This window comes from Nelusetta ayraudi, unplaced genomic scaffold (genome assembly GCF_046127955.1).
Source record: "Nelusetta ayraudi isolate G7.1 ecotype Tasmania unplaced genomic scaffold, CSIRO-AGI_Nayr_v1 ptg000081l, whole genome shotgun sequence".
Lineage (NCBI taxonomy): Eukaryota > Metazoa > Chordata > Actinopteri > Tetraodontiformes > Monacanthidae > Nelusetta > Nelusetta ayraudi.
Window position 1 is genome coordinate 197195 of NW_027466131.1, and position 27051 is coordinate 224245.

Consider the following 27051-nt stretch of genomic DNA (forward strand, 5'->3'; position numbering starts at 1 on the left):
AGTGACAAAATGAAAAAAAAGTGATGACCTCCTTATACAACTTCATCGTGAGCATTTCACACAATCCTAAATTTAAATGAAGTCATGATTTCACAGCTGGCTGGAGTTTTCTGCTTCCATTGGTAGACCGACAAAATAACATCTGTGTTGCTGTGCATCATAGGGAATAAAGTCCCTGGGGGTGTTTGGACAGACAATATTTTGGATTCAGTGTGTCAGGTGACGTAAAAATACCTCTACTGTGAGAAACATTGGGATTAATACGGCACGATGGGTTTTTTCTTTACTAACATCGTGATGGGCAATGTTTCAGAATGGGACTTTTTTTGTGTTCTCTCTCTGCCTACAGTTAACAAGTCCTCCTTCTAATTCTGGATACGCCTCCCTGGCTGGTGACCACAGCCCCTGCCTGGCGCTGGATGTCCAACAGAGCATCTGTTTTTTCAGTGGGCTGCACTAAATATGCTGTTGTCTGGGCAGCTGGGGAGGTTTGGGATTTTTCATCCCGCTCCACTGAGGTCCAGGAAGAGAACGAAGACCTGCGGTTTGAAATCCCCGGCGCGGGACGTCCACTTTTCTGTCTACCGGCAAATCCGAAACAAAAGACATCCTGATGACCGCACAACATTTAAGAACAATGAAGGTGTGAGTCACTGAGATGTTAGAAAACAAGGAGCCTTGGAGTTAAAACAGCAGACACACTCAAGCCGCAAAAAAACACCAGGCAACAAAATACAGGCTGCGTGTTTTGTTTGGGTCCTCATTATGCTGCGTTACATTCTGGCTGCTGTGTTTGTTCCTCATTTCTTATACATCTCCTCGCTGTTTGCGTGCGCCGCCCACACACTTTTAATCTGTTTAGCGTCTGCCCACAACGTGTGTGTGTGTGTGTGTGTGTGCGTGCGCGCCCCTCACTGGGAGGTCACCCCGAGGCATTTCTACGCAGACAGATACGAGACGTTGTTCCTCACCCAGCCGGCAGAGAAGAAGAGTTGTATTGTCGGCGAAACAACCAAGCAGCCGTTTGGGATCAGAAATGTGAGGGGGGGGGTGGTGGGGGTTTGGGGGCAGCAGGGGGGTAGTTTAGAGGGGCAAGAGGGTAGTTCGGGGGAGGGACGGGGGGCTTTCGGCGTTTCCCGTCGCGCATGTTTAAAGCCACAAAGCCTCCCTGGGCGCTCGTCCTCCTCGGGGAAGGTCAACACAAAGGCCGACTCACTGACTTGACCTCTGACCCGAGTACGCCAGGGTCGACCCGTGGGGTTGTCGCGGGTGTTTTTTTTCCGGGTTCACGAGAGAAGCTGCTCAGTGCCGCAGCTGAATGGAGAGAACAGTCATTTTGTGTTTAGCGGAGTTTGTTTTTTTTCAACAGCCTTGTGACGGAAACTGAAGACTGCAGGATGGTTTGATGTCTTACGACTCTGACTGAGGAAAAACAAAAGAGGGTTGTGACCGTCTTTTATTAAACATGCGCATTAGTCTTGAAGTCTTGTTGGTTCAGTCATTCAAGATTCTGATGATTTCAAGGATCAAGCGAGCCCACTTTCACATTCAGACCTGGAGCATTTTCTTTTTTTTCTTCAGAGCTGAGACAGTTTCCGCTTCGCTGAGGTGTGAAAGCTGCTGGTTTGTTTTATTTTTAATTTCCTTGGGTGTGTTTACTCAGTGAGGCTATTTAATTCAAAGCAAACAACTAAAATATTCCCAACTTCAAAACATCCGTCCACTTGTTTCCACTCTGCCATTAACTGACATGTTGGAGGTTGGCGGAACCGGCAAAAATAAAGCGCAAAGACTTAAAAATGGATGGAAGCGCTGGAGTCAGAGTGGAAGGTAGAACAGAGAACCGTTCCTCCAGGACCTGCAGATGCAGCAGGTGTGAAGTCCGTCGTCTCAAAGAAAAACACAGAATCGGCACTTCCGCAGCGCCTTTCTTCCTTTCGTTTGTCATGAGATCAAACTGCCGCTGCGATCAAGAGGGGAGCCTTAAAGTGCTGCTGCAGACCTGCAGTTCGCTGGAAGCCTGAAAGCCTCCCTGAAGATCCGCAGCGGACCGTCGAACCGCGTTTGGATTAAAAAAAAAAATCCGATCCAGCGAGCCGTTGGCTTGGAGTGGCGGCGGAGGCGAGTTGAGAGATAATGGCCGGCCAGAGCTAAAAAACAACCTTCATCGTCATGGTGAAATCCAACTGTTGTTGTGAAGCCCTGCTGCTGCTGCTGCTGCTGCTGCTGCTGCTGCTGCTGCTGCTGCTGCTGCTGCTGCTGTGTACCGACGAGGGGTGTGTGTGTGTTTTCGCTTTTAGAACATCTGGAGCGTATCAGCGAGCCCGTCCTATTAATCCTGAGACCTCAGCTGTGTGTGTGTGTGTGTGTGTGTGTGTGTGTGTGTGTGTGTGTGTGTGTGTGTGAGAGAGAGAGAGAGAGAGAGAGAGAGAGAGAGGGAGAGATACCCCCCTCCACGTTAATCTGCCTGTTAAGGATCTAATCCGACACATGTTTTGTTTAGTGTGCGAGGGCTCCACTGTTGTAACAGTGTTTATGTGCGACTCTGAAAAAACACACAATCGGCTCCGATTAGCAAAGTGCTGGCGTGTGTGTGTGTGTGTGTGTGTGTGTGTGTGTGTGTGTGTGTGTGTGTGTGTGTCCGTGCGTGTCCCGTGCACGTGCCTCAGAGTGCACCGACGTTAGCCGGATTAGGAGACACGCGTAAACACAATCTACTTCCTGTCGTATTTATAATTCAGAGTGCGGCTGTCTCGCTAGGTCTCTGTCTTGGGCTGTTTACAGGAGGGGAACCACAAATCCGAAACAAAAACCCGCTTGCATGAGAGGAACCATGGCAATAATCAAAAGTTGGTCCTTTTCCGCCCGTAAGAGCAAATATTTGCCGCTGACAGACGGGACACAGACGCTGACGGTGGGTCGGACCGTCCCGCCTTCGGCAGAGTTCCTGGACGGACGACTGTTGTTCCGTCTCTATCTGTAACTATCTTAGTTGGCGTGATTTGAAACAGACAGGACTGAGGGTCTCAGCGGCGGAGTTATCGAAGACAGATTCCTGGCAGCCAGCCGCCCGCCGAGGATCGGACCACACCGCCGCGTCGACAAGATCTCTGTCGGTTATTCTTCAATGAGTATATTATCCATCTTGCGTGTAAAGGTTGGAGAGGCTACCAGAGAAACCGACTCCACGGAATGAGTTTTGAGAGCTGGCGCCCTCTCTGGTGAAATTCTGTGAATTCCGTCAGTGTGAAGTTGTTCTTGTCCTGCAGGCCTATAGTGGAGTGTTCTGTTTAATGTTCTTCATAAAAGCTGTTTGTCGATATTTAGCACAATGTCGCTCCACCACGTGTCTACAAAAGCACATTTGTCGTCGCCACGGGGTCAGCGAGGACAAAAATGTTCAACTTTTCCTGAAATTTTCACAGAAGATAGAAAAAGTGGGACATATAAAAAATACACTGTGAGTTTGGAGACAAAGTAAGTCACTCAGCGCTTCTTTCCCTCCGAGCTACAAACTGGAGGAGCTCATCGTTGCGTGCCACAGGCACACAAGCCAAATCCTGTTTGGGGCTCTGGCGTCGGATTCCTTCGCAGCAGACCGCAGGCTGACCGCTCAGTGATGGCAGCACGTTTACTAGGGGGGGGGGCGGGGCATTTATTTGGCAAAGGCGGAGTCAGAGGGAAGGCTGATGTTTTGGTTTGAGGTCGGAAGAGAGGAAAAAGCTGAGAGCAGACGGGAGAGTTTGTGATTGGGATGCAGCTTTGCACTGTGACACCACAGCCAACAGGGGGCGCTGGAGCGATCATCCATCCATCCATCCATCATAACTACACCCTTGCATAGACCTACCTACTACTCATCTATCTCATTTTCCATCCATCCTTTTCTTTCCATCAGCCATCTATCCATCATCACCACTACACTCATCCATCATCTCTTTATAATTAATTGGATAATTATCCACCCGCCTATCCATCACTTATCCATCCATCCATCCATCCATAGAAAGTCTCTAAAAGCATCTCTCTCACCGTCATCCAATAATCCATAAATCCCCAAATCCCCAAATCTAATTTTATATTAAACGACACACAATGTTCTTAGAACTACATTTTCTCTCTTTTCCTTTGAAAAATATAATATAAGTGAGGCATGAAGCAGCGGAATGCCAAAAAAAGCATGTGGTTTCCTGCTCATGTGACGGCTTCACAATGAATGGACCCGGTCCTGTGACTGCAGCGTCTGTGCTGGAGGAACCTTTTTAGTTCTGCCTTAAATCAGGGAGGCCAGCGGGAAGAGGGGCACCAGACGCCCCAACAGGAAGTTGTAGGATCACCCTTCTGTTGTCCTCTTTGACTGTTACAAGCTGGTAGCTGTTGTCATGGGCCTGACGGCTGCGCTGTTGTCACTTTCAGTTCACTGTGAGGGGGAACCCTCAGCGGATGAGAACATTATTCTGCGGGGTGACGACCTTTATGGCACAAATCCAGCAGGTGCACACAAGCGCTCGCACACTGTACTCGCTGCTACTGTGTGTCAGAGGAGTCTCACCGCAGCGCTCGAAGCATACTGTGAGCGGCGGAAGGTTGGTGAGTGCCGTGTGATGTGTGAGGCTGCAGACGGTGCCAGAGCAGCCTGGTGTGGGAGGTGGGAACAGTTCAGCCAGCTCCTCCAAACATGTCCCAAATTATCTCGCCGCCGACGCGTGTTCCCCCGAGGCCGCCTGCCCGCCTTCGAGTCGCCGTGCTGCTTCAGAGCAGGACACCAGGGCTGCGTTCAGACTGCAGGCGAATCTGACTCCAATCAGATTCCTTCTCAAATACCATTTTCAGGGCTGACTGTCCACACTGTTTTTTAGCAAGTGTCCAAATGGGATCTGGCTCTGTTCACACTGGGCCACATTATTGACCCACCCGTCTTGCCGTAGCAATGACGTGGGAGCGGAGGCGTCGTCCAGCATAGCGTGTAGTGTGTGATGTCACAGCATTGCGACAGTGGCACTTGTTGCGATCCATGGCCTGGAGCTTGGCTTGGCCCACACACTGATGAACCAATGAGTTTCCTCCTCTGTCCTGGGACTGCTGTTTACTACTGCTTGTCTCTGCTCCATTAAGTTGCATCTCCGCACCTGGAATGACGCCCGCTGGTCTGCCGCATTGGGTCTTGCGTCGCGTAGAGTGACGTCACAGACAGTCAAAACCCATCGGTGTGTTTGGAGCTGTTCACACTGAGGCGCATCTGTCCAAATGCCATTTGCAACTACCTCCTGAAGGTGGTTTCAATCCCTTCAGCAAAAATCAGATTTCATGTGATTCGTGACTGTTCTGTGACTACAAAAGAGCCATCCGCTTTCAATCTTTCGCGGCTCAAGACTGGTTCCGGTTCCCCTCCAGCAGGATCTCCGAGCGCTTTGAACGCAATTGTCACTGTTTCGATGCTCTGCTAAGCCTACAAAGCGCTTCAGAGTCATTGCTTGTTTCTGTAAAAGTCTTTTTTGAGGGGCGTTGCATATTGTTTGTAATCCTGGTTCATTTCTCTCACTTTTTTTATTTTTTACACTCCCGGCCAACAACAAAGAGTAACACTCCGAGGAGACGTTCTTTCCAAAGTGATGTGCCAGGCTAATTTTAGCAGGGAAAATTTCCCCCCAAAGTCTGGAGTTTCCTTCTCTCTGAATCACATCAGCGGAAAACGTTTCTGAGCTGACAAATGTGTTTCCAAAAAGGCTCCGGCCATGGATCACAATTACAAAACAGGTCACAAGGGTGCAAGCCGCGCAAAAAAGTGCGTTGTGACACAGATTTTGGAAAATGCAGACCGCCTGCTCTGGCCGGAGGACACTCCCGCTAAGGCTTCTTTGTTTTGGCACCAGAACATTTTTACTCCGTTTTGCTTCAGTAATTGAATTAAGGGCCAAAGAGGATTGGGTGACAAGCGAGGAGGGGAGGAGGGCATCATCCTGAAAATAAAATAAAGGCGTGTTTCAAAATAAGTCTGCGAGAGTGTGGGCTGTTTTTAAAAGTAGCCCGATTCCCTGGCCTAATTTCCCTGACGAACATTGGAAGGACTTGTCTGTTTACACAGTGAAAAAAAATCAAACCTGTGCCAAACTGAGAGGCACATACAGAAGTTGTCCAACTGGACAAGGCTGGACTCCATATGAGTCACGGTGAAAAAACAAAAGAGATGGGAGTCACAATGGACCAATAAAAACTCCCAGCAGCAGAAACACTTTGACTGATGATTTGACTTGTGTAGCGCAATTAACAGTACTAAACAGTGAATATCCTGGACATTTTATTTTGGTCATTTATTCCCTTGAATGGCCAAATTTACCAGACCACCCACTGCTGCAAACAACGAGTCTGCAGGGTTTTTTTGTTTTTTGTTTTTTTTGAGGTTCGGGGTCAGAACTGAAGCTTCGAGGGCTTCAGACTGGTGCTGCCACATCTATCAGAGGTAAACACACAGCCTTTCAGTCTTCTAATCCATCGCCTCCAATCAGGTTCTCCTACTCCGCGGCAGACGCTTGGCTCGGTGGCATCAGACACTGGAACCAAACTCTTAAATATCGTCTCAGGAAATTTTTTAAAGTGGGTCTGCGGTCTCGCCAGGAGGGCTCGGAGCCCGGCTCAGTGGGCATATTTGGAACATCTGATTCCTTCCCAAAAACAACAAGCGCTACTGCCAAGTCAGAGAGCTACAAGCTACAGACCTCCTCCCCTCCCCCTCGCCCCCCTCCAGACCGCCATCCAACAAAAACTCGCACGACAAATGCGAAACTGATCGAGAAATCGAGCGGCGGCGGTCAACAAAAACAGTGAGCCGACGTCTCAAGGCGGCTCCAGGGTGGCCTGGCTGGTGAACGTCTCCTCCGGCGGCGAGTGCTCATCGCTGTGGAAATTTGTTCGTTCCATCCTGACAGCAGGATCAGTGAGATGCGTGTGTGGGCGACGACCAGACTGCCGTGACATCAACAAAGAGCTTTCGCAGGTGCTCACACAGACCCGAAAGTCTGAAAAAAAAAAAAAAAATGAACTGAAAGCGTTTTGAGTTAATCTTAGGATTGAAAAACTGAGAACAACTGCAAGCTGCCCCTGAGGAAGACAGAGGAGGAGCAGAGGGAGCTGCTGCCCGTGAGATTAGCATGAATGCTACATGAGTGGCAGTTTTATTAAAACGGATGACAACAAAAAGAAGAGCTGGGGACGGAGCTTGAGGCTCTTCTCATGGACAATGCGTTTTTTGTATCTTCTCAACTCTTCGCCATCCCTGCGATGAGGTGCCCCCGGCGGCAGAGACACTGATTGGCCCATTTAAATGCCTTTTTTTTCTGAAAATTCCTCCTCTTGCCGGCCGAAGCGTGTCAACTTCCTGGCGAAGAAAAGGCATCGCATTTTGCAACCATCCTGGATACTCGCCAATCATATATATGATATCACAGCCACCGTCCATCTGATCGCAGAGACATCATTTCACCAACAATAACACTTGTGCCAGTTTGCACCGGTGCAAAGTGCATGCTGCAGAATTTACTGCCAGGATTCACTCCATTACACTAAGTTCTCCAACGGCGTCATTACAGCTCCCCGGGCTACGGCACAAAATAAGGTCATCGCAAAAACACGACGTTCCACCAGATAAGAGGCGGCGAGCACTGACGGGTGCCGTGACAACATCCACGAGCTGCCCTCCCCAACCACCCAGCGCTAATGGTTTATTAGTCCCTCGGCGGGGAAACGTGATCCAATAGTATTGGAGGAGCCCATCTGTGAGACAGCGGCGGGGCGGCCGCTCGTAACTCACACAGGAGCCATTTATGGAGCTTTAAAAAGAAAAAAAGACAGAGGAGCCGACATAAACACCGGTTTATTTATGGAGGAGAGCAACACATGGGCTGTTGTGTGTCGAACGCACACAATCAAGGGTAGTGTGTCTGTGGGTCACGGTGGGGTGGCGTCGAGGTCGCCGCGTGTTCCAGCGCGAGGCCTCGTTTGCGTGCTTCACCGGGCGGAGCTCAGGATGTGCAGGAAGGACTTGTGTGTGTGTGTGTGTGTGTGTATGGATGTCGCAGAGGAACCTCAGAAGCTTCCGCCGGTCGTAGCTCACAGCTCAGAGAGTCTATGTGGAGACTGTCGGCGTCAACGCTCAACTTTGTCTCATGAGACAATGATTTGTTTTGCCACGATGCCTCATCATCTGAAAAACATCCTCAGCGGTTTTGCAAGATAGCGCCGTTAATTTGCTCAAAACGATTTGGCCAGCAGTTACAATCAGGGAAAAGAGATAATTTTCCTGTAACACCCTTGGATTTCTGTGTTTTGAGCATTTTTCACACAAGACTTGCCCCAGCAAACAACAGCATAACACTGTATTTTTATGCCAATTAATTTTCCACAGATAGCAAAACCTATTAATACCATAGGTCTATTAAACTTTGTTGGCAAAAAAAGAAAGAAAGAATCTGAGGCCGAAAAACAACTGTTTCACCCACAACCTCGACAACACAGGTTTTTTTTTCTTTTCCAAAACTCCAGAAACTCAGAGAAACTTGCCAGCAGCACTTTCAGCAACTAGATCCAAAAGTAGATTCTTCATTTCTGCTGACAAAAGAGTCGACCAGAACTCCGACTCGAGACACAGAGACAAACCTCCAGCAGTCAGCCAACCCAGCTCCCTCATTTGAAAAAGGAAAAAAAATCTGGTGCACCATTACACAAGCTGGCATACACACAGGCATCAACTGCAGAGAACAAATCCGCACCATGACAAAAGACCCACACGCAACCACAAGTCTCAAAGTGGACAAAGGATTTTTTTTGGGGGGGGAATTTCTTTTATTTCTACCAAAACACACGGTTCTGAAAGATCGCCCCCTCTGTGATGTCAAAAAGGGCATCCGTCACTCTCCCTGGTGAGTAACCGCCCCCCCCCCCCCCGCTTCACCGCTTGAGACCAGATTGATTTTATCCCCTCGAAAACGCGTTGCAGCAAATCAGTTGTAGCAGGAGGCTGTAAACAAAGGGCTAAATGTGGCATTTTTCCGGAGAGGGCTGTGGATCATTAACCAGTGGCTGCTCCACTCAGTTCAGGAGGGAGAGCAGAGAGAGCAACGTCTGAAAATGGGCAGAACAGTCGACCTTTAAGTCCAAGTCCATTCCTTGGCCCATATATTTCACAGATACTTTTTTTTTTTTTTTTTGCTGGAGGCTTAAACCTTAATATACTTCTTTTCAACTCGAGGGAACCCTGGAAGGAGATTCATTTAAAGCACTCATGGGAAAGGGTCCCTAAAACGGTTCAACGCTGGACCTTTAAGCGTGTCCCCTGCCCTTGGGAGCGCGCAGGGCGCCTTGACCAATAGGTGGCAGAGTTTCACACTGTATCCGGGCGGCATCGGGAGGGGAGGGGAGGGGAGGGGAGGGGCGCGTGAGTGTGAGATGGGGTGGGGTGGGGTGGGGGGGGTAGATTCGAGAGAGCGGCGCGGATCTTACTTGCAGTCTCTGTCCTCCAGGTCGAAATGCGGGTTGAAGTTGATGAGGATCTTCTGGCCGGGCTCCGGCGCCGTGATCACCCACACGCACTGCTGGGAGGGCGGGTACGCGGTCGGGTAGCCCGGCGAGGTCAGGTAGTATGCGGAGTCGATCTCTATGTTGCCCCCGCATTTATCTGCAACCGCAACACACGCCAGGAGAGAAAGAGAGAGAAAGTTGTTGAGACGGGCAGCAGGGAAGGAGTTTTATTTTATTTTAATTATTTTTTATTGACTGCAGGAGGTTTTTAGTGTGGAAAAGCTTCAGGCAGGGGCGGCGAGGAAGGTGGTGCTGGGTTCGACCCCCAGCTGGGCGGCTCAGAACCACCAGTGGAGGCAAATAAAACGGAATGAAGGCGCGCGTTCACTGGAGCCAAGCCGTCAATTCACAGGTCTGAGATCAGCCCCCCTGTCGAAAGGTGCGATTCCGCCCATGAAGGTGAGGCGAGCCCGGCTGAATGTGTTGCTACACAACAGGCAGCAGCATTTTTAATTGTCTCGCCGAGAATCTGGAACTGAGGCTCCAGTTCCACTACGCGCGCGCGCGCAAAAAAGCGACGATTGAAGGTTAGACGCCCCAACAATATGGCAACACTATTTTGTTGTTGTTGTTGTTGTAAAAAATAGAATAAAGCAATATCACATTCAGCGCTTCTACTTTCGGTTGCACGACATCCGCGTCCTTTGTCAGAGGAAAACATTTTCACAAGGACGCGCCTGTTTAATTTTCACGATTTAGCACAGTAATGATCATTTCTGTGGTGTTGCGGAGCTCGGAGCCCGCACACGCGCTCTTACAGAGGTGCGGGGGGGGGGGGGGGGGGGGGGGGGGGGTCAGCAGCTTAACAGGTGAGACGCAACGAAAAAGAAAAAGAAAAGGTGGGGAAAGAAGGTGCGAAAGGGTAATGAATGGCTGGCCGCTGCCACACTGCGAGACAACCTACCGGTCCGAGTCAACGCATCCACGGACAAGAGCCGGCAGAGGAGGAACAATAGCCATCCACGGCACGGCATCCTCACACTGAGCAGCGCGGACATGCTGAAGCAAAGCGGGTCAGAACACACAGGGTAGGGCGGTTGGTGGGGACGAGAAGGTTCCGGCTGGAGGTGACAGGTCCCGGGAAGGCGTCTTCGAGTCAGGGCTCAGCTCGGCGTGAGCGACCCAGCATCCTGCGAGCTTCAGCAGCAGAACCCCGCGGCTCCCGGGGCGCAACTTGTCATCTCGCAGCCTCCTCCGCGGACACGGAGCGCGGAGAGAGTAATCCAAACGAAGGGAAGGAGACGGTGCAACACAAGGGAGGAGATTTGTATATTTAGAAAAAAGAAAAGAAATAAAAATCCGGTCGCCACAAGTGGCAGCTGCGCGCCGGCGGGTTTTTTTTTTTTTTTTTTTTTTTTGTCAAATCCTCGCACTTGCGGTTTCAATACAGCAGCAGCAGCGGGAGCAGCGGCGGTACTTCCGAGAGGTGGAAAATGTGGAATAGAAGCAGAGCCCGAGAGAAACAGAGAGGGAGAGAGACAGAGAGAGAGAGAGAGAGAGAGAGAGAGAGAGAGAGAGAGAGAGAGAGAGAGAGAGAGAGATCAGTGGTGGGAGAAGCGAAGCGGGCGAGGAAGAGCGGAGCGCGGTGCTCTCCAGATCTTCTCCCTTCGGCTGGCTGCGGTTCTCCTGCTCCACCTCTGACTGACTGACTGACTGACTGACTGAGTGGCCGCAGCGAAAATGTCGCGAGTCGAGCGAGCAACGGTGGAATTTCCACTCCCCAAAAATTCCTGCCGCCGATCGCTCAGAAGCAGCAGCAGCAGCAGCGGCAGCAGCGGCGGCAGCTTCGAGGGTCTGGAGCAAACTGACACCCGCGCGCCCTCTGTGCGCTCCCGACGCAGCAGCGAGCAGGAGGATTGCGCACGCACATCCCAGGCGGAGGGGCAGAGCAGAGCAGAGCGGGTCTGGGCAGGCGCGACCACGTCTGATCTCTGCTGCAGGACGCAGCAGTGAAGGTGTCCGGCAGGATGTGTGACCCACATCCACAGTGACCCGCTGACCCGGGGAGCTCCGCGGAGGAGATGGATGCTGGGGGCTTTCAGGGGTGAAGATGGAGATGGCATGTTAAGCTTATCATGTTAACAAAACATGAAAATAATAATAATAATGATGATAATAATAATAATAATAATAATGATAATAATAATAATGATAATAATAATAATAATAATAATAATAATGATAATAATAATAATACTAATAATAATAATAATAATGATGATGATAATAATAATAATGATAATAATAATAATAATAATAATAATAATAATAATAATGATGATAACCTGTTGGTTTTGTAACTTAAAGAGCTACATTAGCAGCATCCCTCTCTTTCATTTTGTTGAATGTGAATAATGAATGTTTTCATTATGCAGTGATTTTCTCCATTTCTGTGGTTTTGTTTTGAAGCGTTGAACAAGGGGAAGTCAGTTGGTATGTCAGCAGTTTTAGGTTAACACTCAAACACATGCCGAAACAGAAACAAATTTATCATTCATTCATTCATCTTCTATACCCGCTTATTCCTATTCAGGGTCACGGGGGTCTGCTGGAGCCTATCCCAGCTGTCTTAGGGCGAAGGCAGGGGACACCCTGGACAAGTCGCCAGTTCATCGCAGGGCCACATAGAAACAAACAACCATTCACACTCACATGCACACCTACGGACAATTTAGATTTTTCAATTGACCTCACATGCATGTTTTTGGACTGTGGGAGGAAGCCGGAGAACCCGGAGAGAACCCACGCAGACACAGGGAGAACATGCAAACTCCACACAGAAAGGTCCCAGGCCCCGGAATCGAACCCACGACCTTCTTGCTGTGAGGCGACAGCGCTAACCACTGCGCCACCGTGTCGCCCGAAACAAATTTATTATATATATAATATATAATATAAAACATTTATTTGATTTGATTATTTTAACGTGTTCTCTTTTGTGTCTTAGACCTCTGGGTGCCTCAACAGATTCACTCTGCAGAGGATATTTGTCCCGCAGCAGTGAACTCACCTAGGGAGGCTCTTGGCCAGTAGTGGACAGAGTGAGCAGACAGTGAGAAGAGAGGGAGTGACAAGGCGTGAACACAAAGAACAACAACTGCACCAACAGCACAACAGCTGACGCTACAGTTTCAACAACGCTGTCAGTCTGGAAAATTACAACAAAAAAAAAAATCAAACGTTTACTTTGGCAGCGACAGGAAGAACTATAAATATGCCACCAACAGCCATAGCTGTGATCAGGTTGTTATTTGTGATGGCTGTGTGAGTGTGTGTGTGTGTGTGTGTGTGTGTGTGTGTGTGTGTGAGAGAGAGAGGGAGAGAGAGAGAGAGAGAGGGGGAGAGATTGTTTATCAGTTATGTGCTCTGTGTTTTTGTGTGAGTGTTTATCGCTGGCTGTGATTGCTTGTTGACGTGGGAGGTCGCAACAATAACCCCGAGTCCTGGGGGACAAACTGGGGCCGGACCACCCCACGACCTCCCAGAACGTGGAGAAGCCAGGACCACCGGTCCCAGAGAGCCACCTTCCCAAACCTGGCAGGAAGCTGAGAGCCACGTGGGAACCAATGTTCTGTCCAGCGCTTCACTCTTCATCACAAGCATTCTTTACATTCCAGAAAAAAACAGGCCTGCAGAAAACAGCACACTTTAGCCCTCTGTTTAGAATCCCCTGCTGAAAGTGCTGCCTTTTTGGACCAGAGGGCGGCGCCAACACCTCCACTCCTGGGGGTGTCGTCACAAGCCTGGCAGAGGCCCTTTGTGACATCAACAAGTCTTCTCAGAATCAAATCTAAATTGTTCTTCAGTATAAATCAAACCTTAACAGACTTAACTGACCATTTTCTGGACATTAAAGGCAACATGAGGCCAGTGCACCTCCAGTGCAGGTGTGTCGCTGACAGTGCTCTGCTTGTCAAGGACGCCAGTCTGAGGCCAAATCAAGGTGAAAAACAATGAATTGAATTTATTGTCCTCACACATGGCGCATGACGAAATTGCAGCAACAAAGTGTTTTGTCGCTACTTTCTGCATCAATTCCAGCAAAGCAAGGTTTCTCGTGCTTCGGAGCAGAGTAGGAGAGACCCGCCGCCGCCTCGGATCTCCAACAAACATCTTGTTCAGCTCCTTGGGAACCTTCACGACGCTGGCCTGCGTCACCGGACACAATAATACGACGGCCTGGCAGCGCAGCTCAGCCGAGCTCAGCGCAGCGCAGCAGGCTGCCAAGCGGCTGAAATAGCAACGGCGGCGCGGAACATGTTAGTGAGTGACGCCGAATCCAGAGCAGAACCGGGATGTGTTAGAGTGCGACAGAAGATCTGAGGGCCTCTCTTGTTGCAGCGACGCCCCAACGCGTCTCTCTCACGCAGGCTGAGCGCCGTTAGTTAGTGCAAATAAACCCCAGCATCTTGACATTATCATGTTCTTCTTTCTTTCTTTTTTTCTTTTTTTTTAAAGTGACTCGCTCCCCGACAGTTTGGAGCCGTTAATCAGTGTTTAATAAAAAGGCCGATAACGGCTCAATAAATCACCCTAATGCGAGCTCGCGGCCGTTAATTACAGGCAGAGTGTTTTGCACGGAGGCCAAGTTTGGCCTGTGACTGTAAGAGGAGACGGCGAGAGAGGGAGGGAAGGAGAGAGAGAGAGAGAGAGAGAGAGAGAGAGAGAGAGAGAGAGAGAGAGAGAGAGAGAGAGAGAGAGAGAGAGAGAGAGAGAGAGAGACAGAACCAATAGAAAGAGAGGGGAACCAGGTCAGTTAACATCTCCAAAACCTGTCCACCGTTTATTCTTCATCCTGTTTTTATGGCTGGATTTACATATCGAGGAGGAGGAACTGCAGCAAAAGTCACTTATTTCACCCGTCGACAGCAAGTGAATCTCAGCTGAACCGCAAAAAACATAAGAACTGAAGACTTAAGAACCGCAAAGTACATTAAAAAAAAAAAAATGGACACAGAGAAGAAAGATAATTAAATCACATGTTCAAAAATATAAAAAAAAACAGCATCCTAGAATTAGTTGAAATTAGTTTTTGCCTGCAAGTCAGGGAGTTCAAACACCAGCGATGACAGTGGGAAGACTTCCAGACTTCCAGACCCAGTTTGTGGCTGAACTGAAATGAACTTAACGAGTGTGCAGCTTTTTTAGTTCCTGTTTTGTTAAGTATCGGCAGGAAGAAGATGAGATGTTCCGATACTTGGCATTTTATTAGCAGCTATGGATTACATCTTATCCTAAACCTAAACGGCATAAAATAATCAAGAGCATGATGACGCGCTCCCCAGAGCGTAAAGGGACAGTTCACACAGTAGTGCTCTGTTGACAGCTTCCCGCTGTGTTCGCCAGGAAGTTTCGGTGACTTTTTTCTGAGCCTCGTGGAGTTGCAGTTTCGGAAGCTCAGGTTCCAAACTACATGACGCAGCACCGCTGTGTGTTCCTTACAGATGCATGGCGGAGTCTGATAATCTTCTTAGCAGGAAACTGTTTTGGTAGCACTTCCTTCCTCTGACATTCTATCGGCAGCTACAGCCGCTGCTCTTTCCTGACTGCTCGAGCTTTGCTGCTTCTTTTTCTAGCCTTCCTATGACCTCACACACATTTAACTTTTCAAGTACCTGTTTGTTTGTTTTCATGTTTTGTTTTTAAATCTGCGAGACCATTGAGGGTTTAGTGATCAGTTTAGTCTATATAAGTTGAATGTGAATGTGTTGGAGCAGAATCACACACACACACACACACACACACACACACACACACACACACAGTGCGAGCCTGAAGGTGAAAGCAAGACCCCTCACCCCTCTGTAATTACACAGTTATAGCTCAGTAATTACAGAGGACTCTGCTGACACTTGTCCAGGAGGACCAACCACAGCAGCTCCAACACCTGGAGCATCCATCCATCATCCATCCATCCATCCACCCATCCATCCATCCACCCATCCGTCCCTCCATCCGTTGGACCGAGGGATCGGCTTTGATCCCTTTGTCTATCTGACGATCCATCCAAACACTGTCCTTCCCTCCCTCCCTCCCTCCCTCCTCACTCTCTATCTGTCCACTTCCCATCAATACCTGCATACTATAGCTTTCCTCTCCGGGGAGTCGCCGCCTTGTTGTGGTGGAGAGGCTTGCGTGTACCAGTGATCCCGAGAGCGATGCTGTCTGGAGCCTTGCTCCTGGTAGAGTCACCCTTGGCGGTAAGGTTAAGGGGGAGGAGCCAGACAAAGCGCGACTCAAGAAAGAAAGACCTCAACAGCGGAGCAGGTGGAGGACGGTGTCCAGGCATACAGGCGGATAACCACAGTGGCTGTGAAGGTGGAGGAAGGCTGCAGCAGTGGCGGACCTCCAACTGTCATGGAGTCCATGCCGTTGGTAGCAGGTTGGTCTCTGTCAAGGACCGTGTGGTGGCTGCATGTGCACCAGTCTCTTTCCTTCTCCTCTGTTCTTTAGGTCTTTCTTATTAATCTGTCTCTTTATCTTCACTGTTTGAACTCCTCATTCTATCTGCTCTACATCTATTTTCAGAAGGCTATTCATGCCTTTCTATACTTGCATTTCCTTGCTCACTTTTTTCAAAAACAAAACTTATTCTATTTGTACCTTATCTCCGCTCTCGGTCTCTGTTTCTGTCATCCCACTCTCTTTCCTCTTCTCTATTTTTTCCTCCACCTTACTTCACCTCTATCTTTAACTATCTAGCCAGTCCTCTCTGCCCGTCTCTCCACTTCTTTTCTGTGCGTCTGTTGGCATTCACTATTTCTGCCCTCTAGTTTCTCTCTGCATCTCTGGATTCAGTCCATAAACCTTTTGGTTTTATGATTCAGATTTTGTAGATTCGCTTGGAAAAGTAAAAACTAAAACAGGGAGAACTTGCATTAAATCAGCCAGAGTGACGATCAATTGAGCCTGAAGAGCACGTTCCAATCCTACAGCTGCTTCTTTTTCTGTTTTCCTTCCTTACCTGTGCTCAGAGCCATTATTGACGTGTTGCTAGCCGCTAGCAGACAAACAGCCCAACAACAGCAGCAGCACCTCTGACGCGCTGGTTTCGTGAATTTCTCTGTATAATTTATAATTACTATTTCCAGCCATGACGACCTACATTTCTAAACCCACAGCACATTGTTTTGCATCTCTCTTTCTTTTTAACACATGTTTGATATGAAAGAGGGCAAGTGTCGATGTACACGCCGCGAGATAAGATCCTAAAAAAAACACAGAAAACATCCATCAGCGTGTCTCGCAGCTGTACTCAGCCTTCTGGCCGCCTCCCCGCCGTGAAATAATCCACCTGAAAACCGAAACGCACTCACAGCCTTAAAAACACATTCATCAATTCCAGAGTCTTATTCCACACGCACGCACACACACACTGTAGACACATGCAGAGACACACACACACACACACACACACACACACACACACACACACACACCGTGAAAAGATATTTCAACATAACATGAGGTCGTGGCTCAGCCGATAAGATCTCAGTGCCTGGCACTGTTCCAGACGGCCTTCTCTGGTTCGCAGTCTGGGACTCCGACCAAGTGCTTTTGTGCTTCATCTTGCACACACACAATCACACACACACAGAGAGTCTGGTTCCGCAGTGGCCTCGCCACTCACATCTCCCCACAGGCTCGATGGCGAGCCTCTGAAACGGGGGAGTGAGTTTGGAGGACGAGGCCAGAAACGCCTCGTTTGAGGACTCGGATTGTGATAATTACCGTTATTAGCGAGGAGGCGGCTGTAAAAAGGCCGATGTAACGAGCGGCCAGCTGCAGAGGCTAATAAAGGAGAGCCGGCTCATTTCAGCGGCTGCTTCGTCAGGCTCAGGTACTTTCAGATCGCCGAGATCGGCAAAAAAAAAAAGCTTCGGCGTTAGACGTCCAAGAGATGCACGACCGGGAGGACAACAGGGCCAGATTCACAAAGTAGTTGCCCGGCTTTTACACCAGGAAATCAGTACAAACAGCACCAAAAACAGTGCGTCGTCTGATCCACAGAGTGGACGTAAAGGTGAAAAGCGGAGGAAAATGCGCTGAGGCGCAGGCAGCGGCAGGGCTGCACCAGACTCGTTTGAATGTATTCAAGTTCATTACGCGCAAAATGACACTAAATTCAAATTGACTTCCACTTGAAAGCTGCACTTACTCAATCAGATCAGCCACTAAACAGCTACAACTCGCACTCAGGTGGCGCTTACTGTAAAATATACAACACAATAAATGTATGTAAATATACTGACGCAACTTGACTGGCTTCCGACCACGACCGCGGTAGTAAAGCCCTGAGTGCACAGGAGCGCTCAGGAGCGCCAGAGTTTGTGAACTTTGTGAAATCAGACTAATTAAAATTATTCGAAGGTTCGGTTTCGTTCTGGCCGCACAATCAACCACACTCGCATTCATATTGTAACATTCCTGACATTTGTTTATTTTTGTATGCGTTCCACTGTTTATCACTGTTAATGTTGGTAAGTAAGGGGTAAACATGGCATACTCCTCCTTCAACGACAGTTCACAGTGGATTTGCAAGGTTAAAAGTTCTATTCAACAAGTTCAACAAGGAAGCAATCAAAATGCAAAACAAAGTGAACAACTGACACGATTGCGACGTGATGGCAATAGGGACTGACTGAGGCATCCAGCCAAACCCTGCTCTTTTTTTCCACTGGCATCATGAACCTGCTGGCTTGACTGAAACTCTGTCACAGTGATTTTGACACGACGCCAACTCTGACTCCTCAACCATCCGGACGGTTGCAAAACCGTTGGATTTCTTTTTACAGACGTTTCCCATCCGAGGCGACTCCCCTGAAAGTCTAAACAGCAGCGGCAACACGTTAGCTGAGTCACGTGCTCTGACTCCCGCCGAGCTGGGAGTCGTTTCTCTCGGTGCCTGTCGGTGGGAGTCGGCAGGCCCACAGTGTGACACATACAAGGTCTCTGTCCGGCAGCGGCAGCAACACGGTGACTCACTGTGTATTATGAAGCAAGGATTTCAGAAAGCGTCGAGATTTCTCATATTTCCATGAAACCATGAAATCGTGGCTTTCAAAACACTCAGCCGACCTTGGATTTTGTTCACCGCTTTCACGTCCTGATAAACATCACATTCCTCTCATTTAGACGCAAACGAAAATATTTGCTTCTAAATACTTACTGCAGCAAAAAGCACATTTAGCCCTCGGTTTACAGCCTTCAATGGACCTTCCGCATGAGATTGCCTTCAACCGCTGAGATTGTGTGTGAGGCAATCTCAATGGGTGGAGTCAACACCCGGGAAGGGGCGTGGTCACTCAGCTGAGAAAATTATTGTTGCTCTCTGTGACATCACAAGGGGCTTGTTTACGATCACTCACAATTTAAGAAGCATATTTTCAAGTCGTCTTCTGATTAAAGAGATTATTCTAATTTCTTAAAACGACCTGTATCAATTTGAGAGATTCTTCAAGTTTTTCTGCCTCCTTTCTGTGTGCATGTCAGGATGTCAGACGGACATTCCAGTCCTCTTTAAAAAACAATGTTCAGAGTCGGACGTTACGATGATCCACAAAACACTGCCGAGGCTCCTCATCCTACAGGAGTCCGGATGAGAGTCTCTTAGAGTCATGTTCACACATTTCTGCCGAGAAATGACGAGACCCTCACACTTGTTGGGACAGCTGTTGGAAACTTGCTCTTTCGCTCCCCCTCCGTCTTTCTCTTGGCACGGCCGTTAGAGATTTAAGCCCCCGCTTGGCACCGAGCGGCGCAATTACAAGGGAGAGGGCTTAAGTGCCAAAATCTGACACTACTAGAAACCCCGATATTGTGTCGAGTGACGCGAGGAGCTGCTGTCACGGCAGAAACACCGCCGACCTGGGCCTCCGGCGGGGTGGAGGCACACGGCCGCTACTGTGAGGGGCGACGGCAGTTCGGGCAGCCACAAAAAGATCTACGGGCAGGAAATAGACACCTTTCAACACACGGACGTTTCATCTGACACCATAAACCTTTTAATAAGCCTTATTTATAGACCGAGCACAAGGCTGCATGGCAGAGCTCGAGTTACGCTTCTGCATCAAAGGCACCTGACAAGAGCTGTGAGTGGTTGGCTCGGCCGGTCCTGAAATATGGGCACCTCTACGACACTTTGCACACAACTTTGCAGGTCCAGGAGACAGTGGAGGTGGAGACAGTGGAGGACTCCACTGTCTCCACCTCCACTGTCTCCACCTCCACTGTCTCCACCTCCACCTCCACTGTCTCCACCTCCACTGTCTCCACCTCCACTGTCTCCAACTCCACTGTCTCCACCTCCACTGTCTCCACCTCCACTGTCTCCACCTCCACTGTCTCCAACTCCACTGTCTCCACCTCCACTGTCTCCACCTCCACTGTCTCCACCTCCACTGTCTCCAACTCCACCTCCACTGTCTCCACCTCCACCTCCACTGTCTCCACCTCCACTGTCTCCAACTCCACTGTCTCCAACTCCACTGTCTCCACCTCCACTGTCTCCAACTCCACTGTCTCCAACTCCACTGTCTCCACCTCCACTGTCTCCACCTCCACTGTCTCCAACTCCACCTCCACTGTCTCCACCTCCACCTCCACTGTCTCCACCTCCACTGTCTCCAACTCCACTGTCTCCAACTCCACTGTCTCCACCTCCACTGTCTCCACCTCCACTGTCTCCAACTCCACTGTCACCAACTCCACTGTCTCCACCTCCACTGTCTCCACCTCCACTGTCTCCAACTCCACTGTCACCAACTCCACTGTCAGCAACTCCACTGTCTCCAACTCCACTGTCTCCACCTCCACTGTCTCCACCTCCACTGTCTCCAACTCCACTGTCACCAACTCCACTGTCAGCAACTCCACTGTCTCCAACTCCACTGTCTCCACCTCCACTGTCAGCAACTCCACTGTCTCCAACTCCACTGTCTCCAACTCCACTGTCTCCACCTCCACTGTCTCCACCTCCACTGTCTCCAACTCCACTGTCTCCAACTCCACTGTCTCCAACTCCACTGTCTCCAACTCCACTGTCTCCAACTCCACTGTCTCCACCTCCACTGTCTCCACCTCCACTGTCTCCAACTCCACTGTCACCAACTCCACTGTCTCCAACTCCACTGTCTCCAACTCCACTGTCTCCACCTCCACTGTCAGCAACTCCACTGTCTCCAACTCCACTGTCTCCAACTCCACTGTCTCCACCTCCACTGTCAGCAACTCGCTCCTGAGCGACTTCAACTGTCAGAGGAGATGAGCAACAAATCCAACCTGCTGAGTAAAAGCAATTTACTCTCACCTTAATATAAAAAAGAAATACCTGTCCCCATGGAAACAACATTAGAACTCCCCACAATGTGCAAGGTGTGACCTGTAGAGTAACTAGCATGTTGGAGGCATCTGAAGGAGACCGAGTGTCGTCATCAAACTGCCAACCCGAGGGGCAGAGAACAACAAAGAATGAGAGAAAATTCAGATGTGCTGCAACAAAACTCAGCAGGTTCAGTGCGAGAGAAAATTCATCATCATCATCATGATCTTTGCCATCGTCTGAAACTTGCTCCAACATGCCTAACAGGCCGATCGCTGCTAAGCGACTTTCAGGGGTCAGAGGTCAACTGGAGCAGAAGGCGAGGGTCGCCCCCTCGCTTCACTTGTAACGACCCGAGCGGTTAATAAGAGAGGGAGGGCTGCTGTTTTACGGGACGTCCCACAGATGGTTTTTCCTCCCACAGGGTCACCGACTCTCCTTTAACGTTCCAGTGAGCAGGAAGCCAAAAAAAAACTACCAGCGGAACCAACCGGAACCAACCGGAACGCAGCCGCTGTGAGGTCACCGGGGCGACTGCCGGGGAATTCTGCCCGGCAACAGAAACCCATAAAAGCTAAAGATAAAGGACACTCTGAAATGAATGGATAGAGAAATAACTTCCACTTCCAGTTAAAGTAAACAAAAGTATTAATGAAAACTTAAGAAAATATATGAAAATATAGCAAATAAAAATCTAAACGGAGGGGAAAAAGATGCATATGCTTTAATGATGCTAATTCTAATGCTAGTAATAATGATAATAGTAATAATAATAATAATACTGACATTCCATATAACTACCAATATTCAGTATCAACCACAAACTCAGCAAATAAAAAAACAACAAAACAACAACAACAACCAAAAAGGATGTCAAGTATTTGCAGAGCACAGTGGGACCTGCTGCGTGTGAAGTCCCATATCTCAGCGCCGGCTTTTGAACACTCATTTGTTTGCTCCCGCTAAATCAAGGCAGGGACATGAAACAGAGATAAAAGTTTGCATGTAAGCTGCTCACATTGCTCCGATCGCATTAAGATAATCTGCTGCTTCTATTTGTTCAAAGCCGGAGAGGAGAAAGAAAAAAAATAAATCTCTGCAGATCGGAGAGATGAGTGAGCACAAATCAGGGTGAAAAGGACGTGAATGCAGTTTGGAGGGGCAGAGGGTGGAGCTGTGAACATTCTGTTCATTTGATTTTCGCAGCTTGTTTGTCCGTTGGAGGAGTGGAACGAGACCAGGCGACGGTGATAAACAACAAACATGACAATAAATTAAATAAACGCGGAACATGCCGGTGAGCTAACCTTGCGGGGCAACGGGTTTACCACACGTCCATCTTGAAAAGCTCTGCCAGGAGCTGGCGGGATGGTCTGAAGAAGACTGTATCCTTTCGTGAGGAGAGGAAGGCGGAGCCAAAAGGCAGGCGACAGGAGCGACAGGAACAGGAAGCTTCTGCCAGCTCGTCAACAATGACGGCGTCTACGGCGGTGTCCCAAATCACCCACCCCTTCCCTCCTGCCTGCATAGGCAGTTCCATGTAGCCAACTACACAGTGCACTCATTAGCCACGTTAAAAAAAAAAAAAGCTTTCTGACAGCACACTTTGCCACGTCAATGATGTCATAGTAGTCGCATTATTAAAACGTCCTGTCGGCAGGTGGTAATAAATAAATAAATGAATGAATTAATAAATATATATACGTTCATTTCCCCCGCAACCCTGAGTGAAGGACGGAGCGGGTATTGAAAATGGATGGGTGGATAAATACATCGATTTAAACAGTACAAACTATACCGAGCGTCTTCCCTCATTAAGAAAAATAATGCTTGGCTCCGCTCACCATTTCTACCTTTGGTTCAGCATGAGCGCAATGCATGATGGGATACACTGCCGGGTGAGTGACCACCGGTTTAGCAATGCATTGTGGGATACATTGAATTGACTATACAGTGAATACTGATGTTCACTCAGGACTCGGACACCTGCATAGAGCATTCGCTAAGTAGTAGCTGTGTTACCCTAACCCCTACAACTGCGCAAAACCTAAATATCGCAATTAAAAACTGGTAATGGAAACACCTAAACGTCTCAAATATTGCTAAAAGATTTTTATAGTCTCATGAGGTGGTTTTTCAGACGTATCCATATAGAGGGATATCGCAAAAGTATCGTGGAAACACTTGTTTCGCATTTAAGAGTCACCGGACGTGACGGTACGGCGGTCACGTGACCAGTTCACTTCAAGTGAAAACGGCACGTTATGTTTTGGAGGGAGGAGTAATCAAAGAGAATAATATAACAACCATTCTTGACAGCAAACAAACGTGAACAAACAAAAGCAAACGTAATTCTCGTAAAATCTCACAGGACGAGATTTTACGAGAATTATTTGGCGAAAAATAAACTTAATGGAAATACTGTAATGGGAGGATATAGTGAGTAGGGGGCGATACAGACTATGTCAGCGTGGATGCTGCAGTTTGGTCACAGCAGGAGAACTTTTCCTCGGTCAAAGAAGAGCGAAGAACTGACTCAAGACTGGCTGACTCCGCCCACAGTCGGCTCTGGGGCAGCGGAGGGGGGGGGGGCAGACAAATCCTGGATTCTCTCCTCGTTCACGCGGTCACGTTAAAGAAACACGCGGCGTAATGATGTATTGACTGGGAAGCCGTCGACCATTAAAGCAAACAGCACTGTAACGTTCCCATTAGCAGTAACCTCGGCACACGCGAGCGCCTCCACTATCACTGTATTTACATTACAGCCCAAATGAATCAACCGCCGCCAGACAACGCGCTCAATTTTCCGGGCCGCCCTCACCTCATTTTTATTCCACGTGCGACGCCCCCGCTGTCACGGAGCAGCGGCTCCAGGCTCGCCGAGCCGAGCCGAAGGCCCGCGCCGCGCTCGGTTCCCATCAGGAGGAGGACTGGGCCCCCCCCTCACCCAGTCGATGGCTCACTGGGCCATGAAGGAGCCGATTTGTTCTCCACTCCGGGACAGGCGGCTGGATTTAGAGAGGCGCAAAAAGCCGCACTGCAGGAAGAAAACACAGAGGGAAAGCAAATAAACACTCCGTCTCAGCACGGCGGCTCATCTGCAGCTGCTGCTGCTGCTTCCTGTCTTTTGTTTTGCAAAGTTCAGTTTAAAAATGTAGACTGGGGGCTGCAGGCGGGAGCGGTGCCTCCGCAAACAGCAGCAAGTCTCCGCGTGAAACCAAGAAATTCCTCTATGTGAGAATCAGCCAGAAAACAGGGTTAGAGTTATAGTTTTGATGCTGTGTGTAAATAGAAGTTTGCAGAAGTCACCGTACAAGGTTATGGTTGACGTCTGAGACGCTTCTCCGAGAAACATTTCTCTCATGTTCAGCACAGCAAAATCCAATTTTTCACTTTCTTTGAACGAATACTTGATGTTTTCTTTGGCAAACGTGATCAATTTCTGCAATTTTGTTTTGTTTTTTTTTGCCTCGCTCTGACGACAGCGTGTCTGGGCAGCCTCGGTCTAATTTTGGGGCGCTCGCTTTCATGTTTGTTCGTTTTTTACGTACATTGTTCCTTCAAAGTAAAACAAACCATGCGGCTTTTACGTTACGGTGGTGCTGTTGTTTATTCTGAATTAGGTTTGTGGAACGAAAGGGAATGGAAAACATGCGGGTCCGGCTTAGTTTGGTGACGTTAAAAAAAAGCATTTGTGGTTGAGGGAACAATGTCGCCTTGGTCATGGAAAGTGAAAGGAATATGACATTCTGCTGTGTGTGTGTGTGTGTGTGTGTGTGTGTGTGTGTGTGTGTGTTGGAGCCACTGGGGCTCTTTCTCAGCAGGAATCAGGGACAGAACTGTGTATTATCTCAGGCAGAGAGCGAGTCCGTGCAGAGCAGCGAGACACACTGACGGTTCGAGGCCGACCAGACGATCGCTTACAGGCCGATCAATAGCGGCTGCAGAGCGTGATCACGGCTAAAACACATGGCGGCGGCCCAGTCGCTGCGTCCGGAAACAGGTCAACTGGCGCGCGTGTGTGTGTGTGTGTGTGTGTGTGTTAGATTAAAATAGCCCCAAAGCTAAAGCCAGAGACCAACCTCCAGTTTTGTGGGTACAAACGTATTGAGATTATTTCAGAAACATGGATTTTCCTCTGCGTTTGTTCTGGATTGTGGAGTTCCTGTTCCTGTGCTGTGGAGGTTTTGACCCTCGGTGAGTTCACAGCTCAGTGCTCACTAGCAGATATCAGTTCCTCATTTTCTGCCTTTTGTTTGCTGTTGTTTTCGGACTTCTCGGCCACTTTGTCGCCAAACAAACCAACTCGCATGCCTGCCGTTCCTCAGCGCTAACTAGCCTAGCCGCTATCTAGCCAAGGAGTTGTGCCAAAAATAGCTGGACAACAAACATCCTAGATCAGGCGTGGGCAAACTATGGCATTTTGTAGCACAATGGCAATAAACATCGAAACGTGTCAATTTGAGATTGATTTAACTTCTTAAAACTCAGAGGAAATGACAATAATCAGATTATTTTTTCTTCCAGTTTTCTCACTTTTGTTTAACTCTTTGCAACAATCCCAGAGAACAACGGCCGGAAGGTTTCCTGCTGAATTCATGTGTCTTTTCCCAGCTTGCGGCTCTCCCGCTTCGTTGCCCCGCTGACCTCGGATGTATTAAAGTTGTACAACCAGACGTCTCTCGTGGCTCCGCCACTCGTCCTTATTAATTCCCCCTGCGGCTGCCTTGGTATTTGTTTTAACTGTTCCTCCTCACCGCTCACGCACGCCTCACCTGTCAGTATTCATTACCAGCACAATATATTGTTGGGCGCCTTGTTTGTGGGTCCCGCGTGTGTTTTTGTGAACGTGCATCTGAGTTGTTGCCATAAATGCACCATGTTGAGACTGAACAACTGCGACGTCCTGAGAACATCCAGACCACACATCTAGGATTTTAAAACAGTTCATTATTTCTTTATTTATCTTTATTTTTAATAGACTTTTTTAACATGCAAAATATGTGATTAATATCTTTAAAACTAATTTGCACACCACTGCACTGTGAAGCGGCAGCGCAGTCTCTGTTTTCACTTTAATTATTTTTTTTTTCATGTCTCTGTCAATCTGTTTGTTATTAACGTTTTAGTGTGTTACAGTGTTTTTATTTGGTCGGCACGGATTTGATTTTTTTCAAATGGCTTCTGCAAAGCGGCGCCTTTTATTTTATTAAAAGCCGTTTTCTAATTTTGAACACTGAAGACTTTTTGTTGCTCCTTTGCTTGTAATTTCCCCTGATATCAAATGTTGAGATGCGTTTGATATGTACAGCTGCCTCCTCAGCCAGTAGGAAGCTTTGCGCTGTCACAAACTGTCTGAAGAAAGACTGATTGGCCAATTTTTGAACGTTACAGACACATAGTTTGCCTAATCAACCGTTGAGTTGTTTGGACGGCCCCCATATCCCCGATCCTAAATTTCTACTCTCTATCGGCACTTTGCCGAATGTGTAAACGTGTGAAATAAAATCCAGCATGTTCAGAAAATCAGTGTGGGCCAGCCACAAAATTCTTCATAAATCACTGCAGGTAACAACACCAAGGAAACAAAAACAAAAACACGCAAATACAACAACCTGCGTTGTTTCACTGCTCGCTTCTGATTACAAGAGAATTTTAGACGTGTGTTAGAATTACAAACAGAAGCCAGACAATCAATATTTGAAAAGAAGTACTTTGGTTTGCTCCCATGTGAAGCGTGTTCCTGTGCGTGTGTGTGTGTGTGTGTGTGTGCGTGTGTGTGTGTGTCTTGAGCTGTGCTTGAAGGACCGCTGCCAGACAGTTTGCTGTCTGGATATTTGATGGAGTCTGCTAATGTTTGATATGCACTCACTATCTGCTGTGATGAATTATAAATGAAGCGCACCTTCCATCAAAGAGGGGAAATAACAGAAACCATGATGGGACAGGAGGTGGAGCTGAGGTGTGCTTTGTTTTTACGCATGTGTGTGTGTGTGTGTGTGTGCGCGTGTGTGACTATTTCATCATCCCCTTTTCATCCATTCTCTCTCCTCCACGTGCAGGATGGAGACAACACAACAGCTATCACAGTGCTGGCGACGGCACAGACACACACAAGTGTGTCTGGCGGGAAGCCCGAAAATGGCAATTTTAAA

At 48.5% G+C, this 27051-nt stretch overlaps 1 protein-coding gene across 1 annotated transcript in view; it reads right to left on the reverse strand.

Annotated features, from left to right (window-relative positions):
• The window catches only part of LOC142900265 (neuropilin-1a-like), a 62435-nt gene extending 51334 nt beyond the window's left edge, over positions 1 to 11101 (reverse strand). The window contains exons 1-2 of the mRNA XM_076044446.1: positions 10478 to 11101; positions 9496 to 9670 (exon numbers count right to left, since the gene is read on the reverse strand). Coding sequence (XP_075900561.1) covers positions 9496 to 9670; positions 10478 to 10571 — 269 coding nt within the window. The 5' untranslated portion in view covers positions 10572 to 11101. The remainder of the gene's footprint in view (positions 1 to 9495; positions 9671 to 10477) is intronic.
• Positions 11102 to 27051: the final 15950 nt, after the last annotated feature.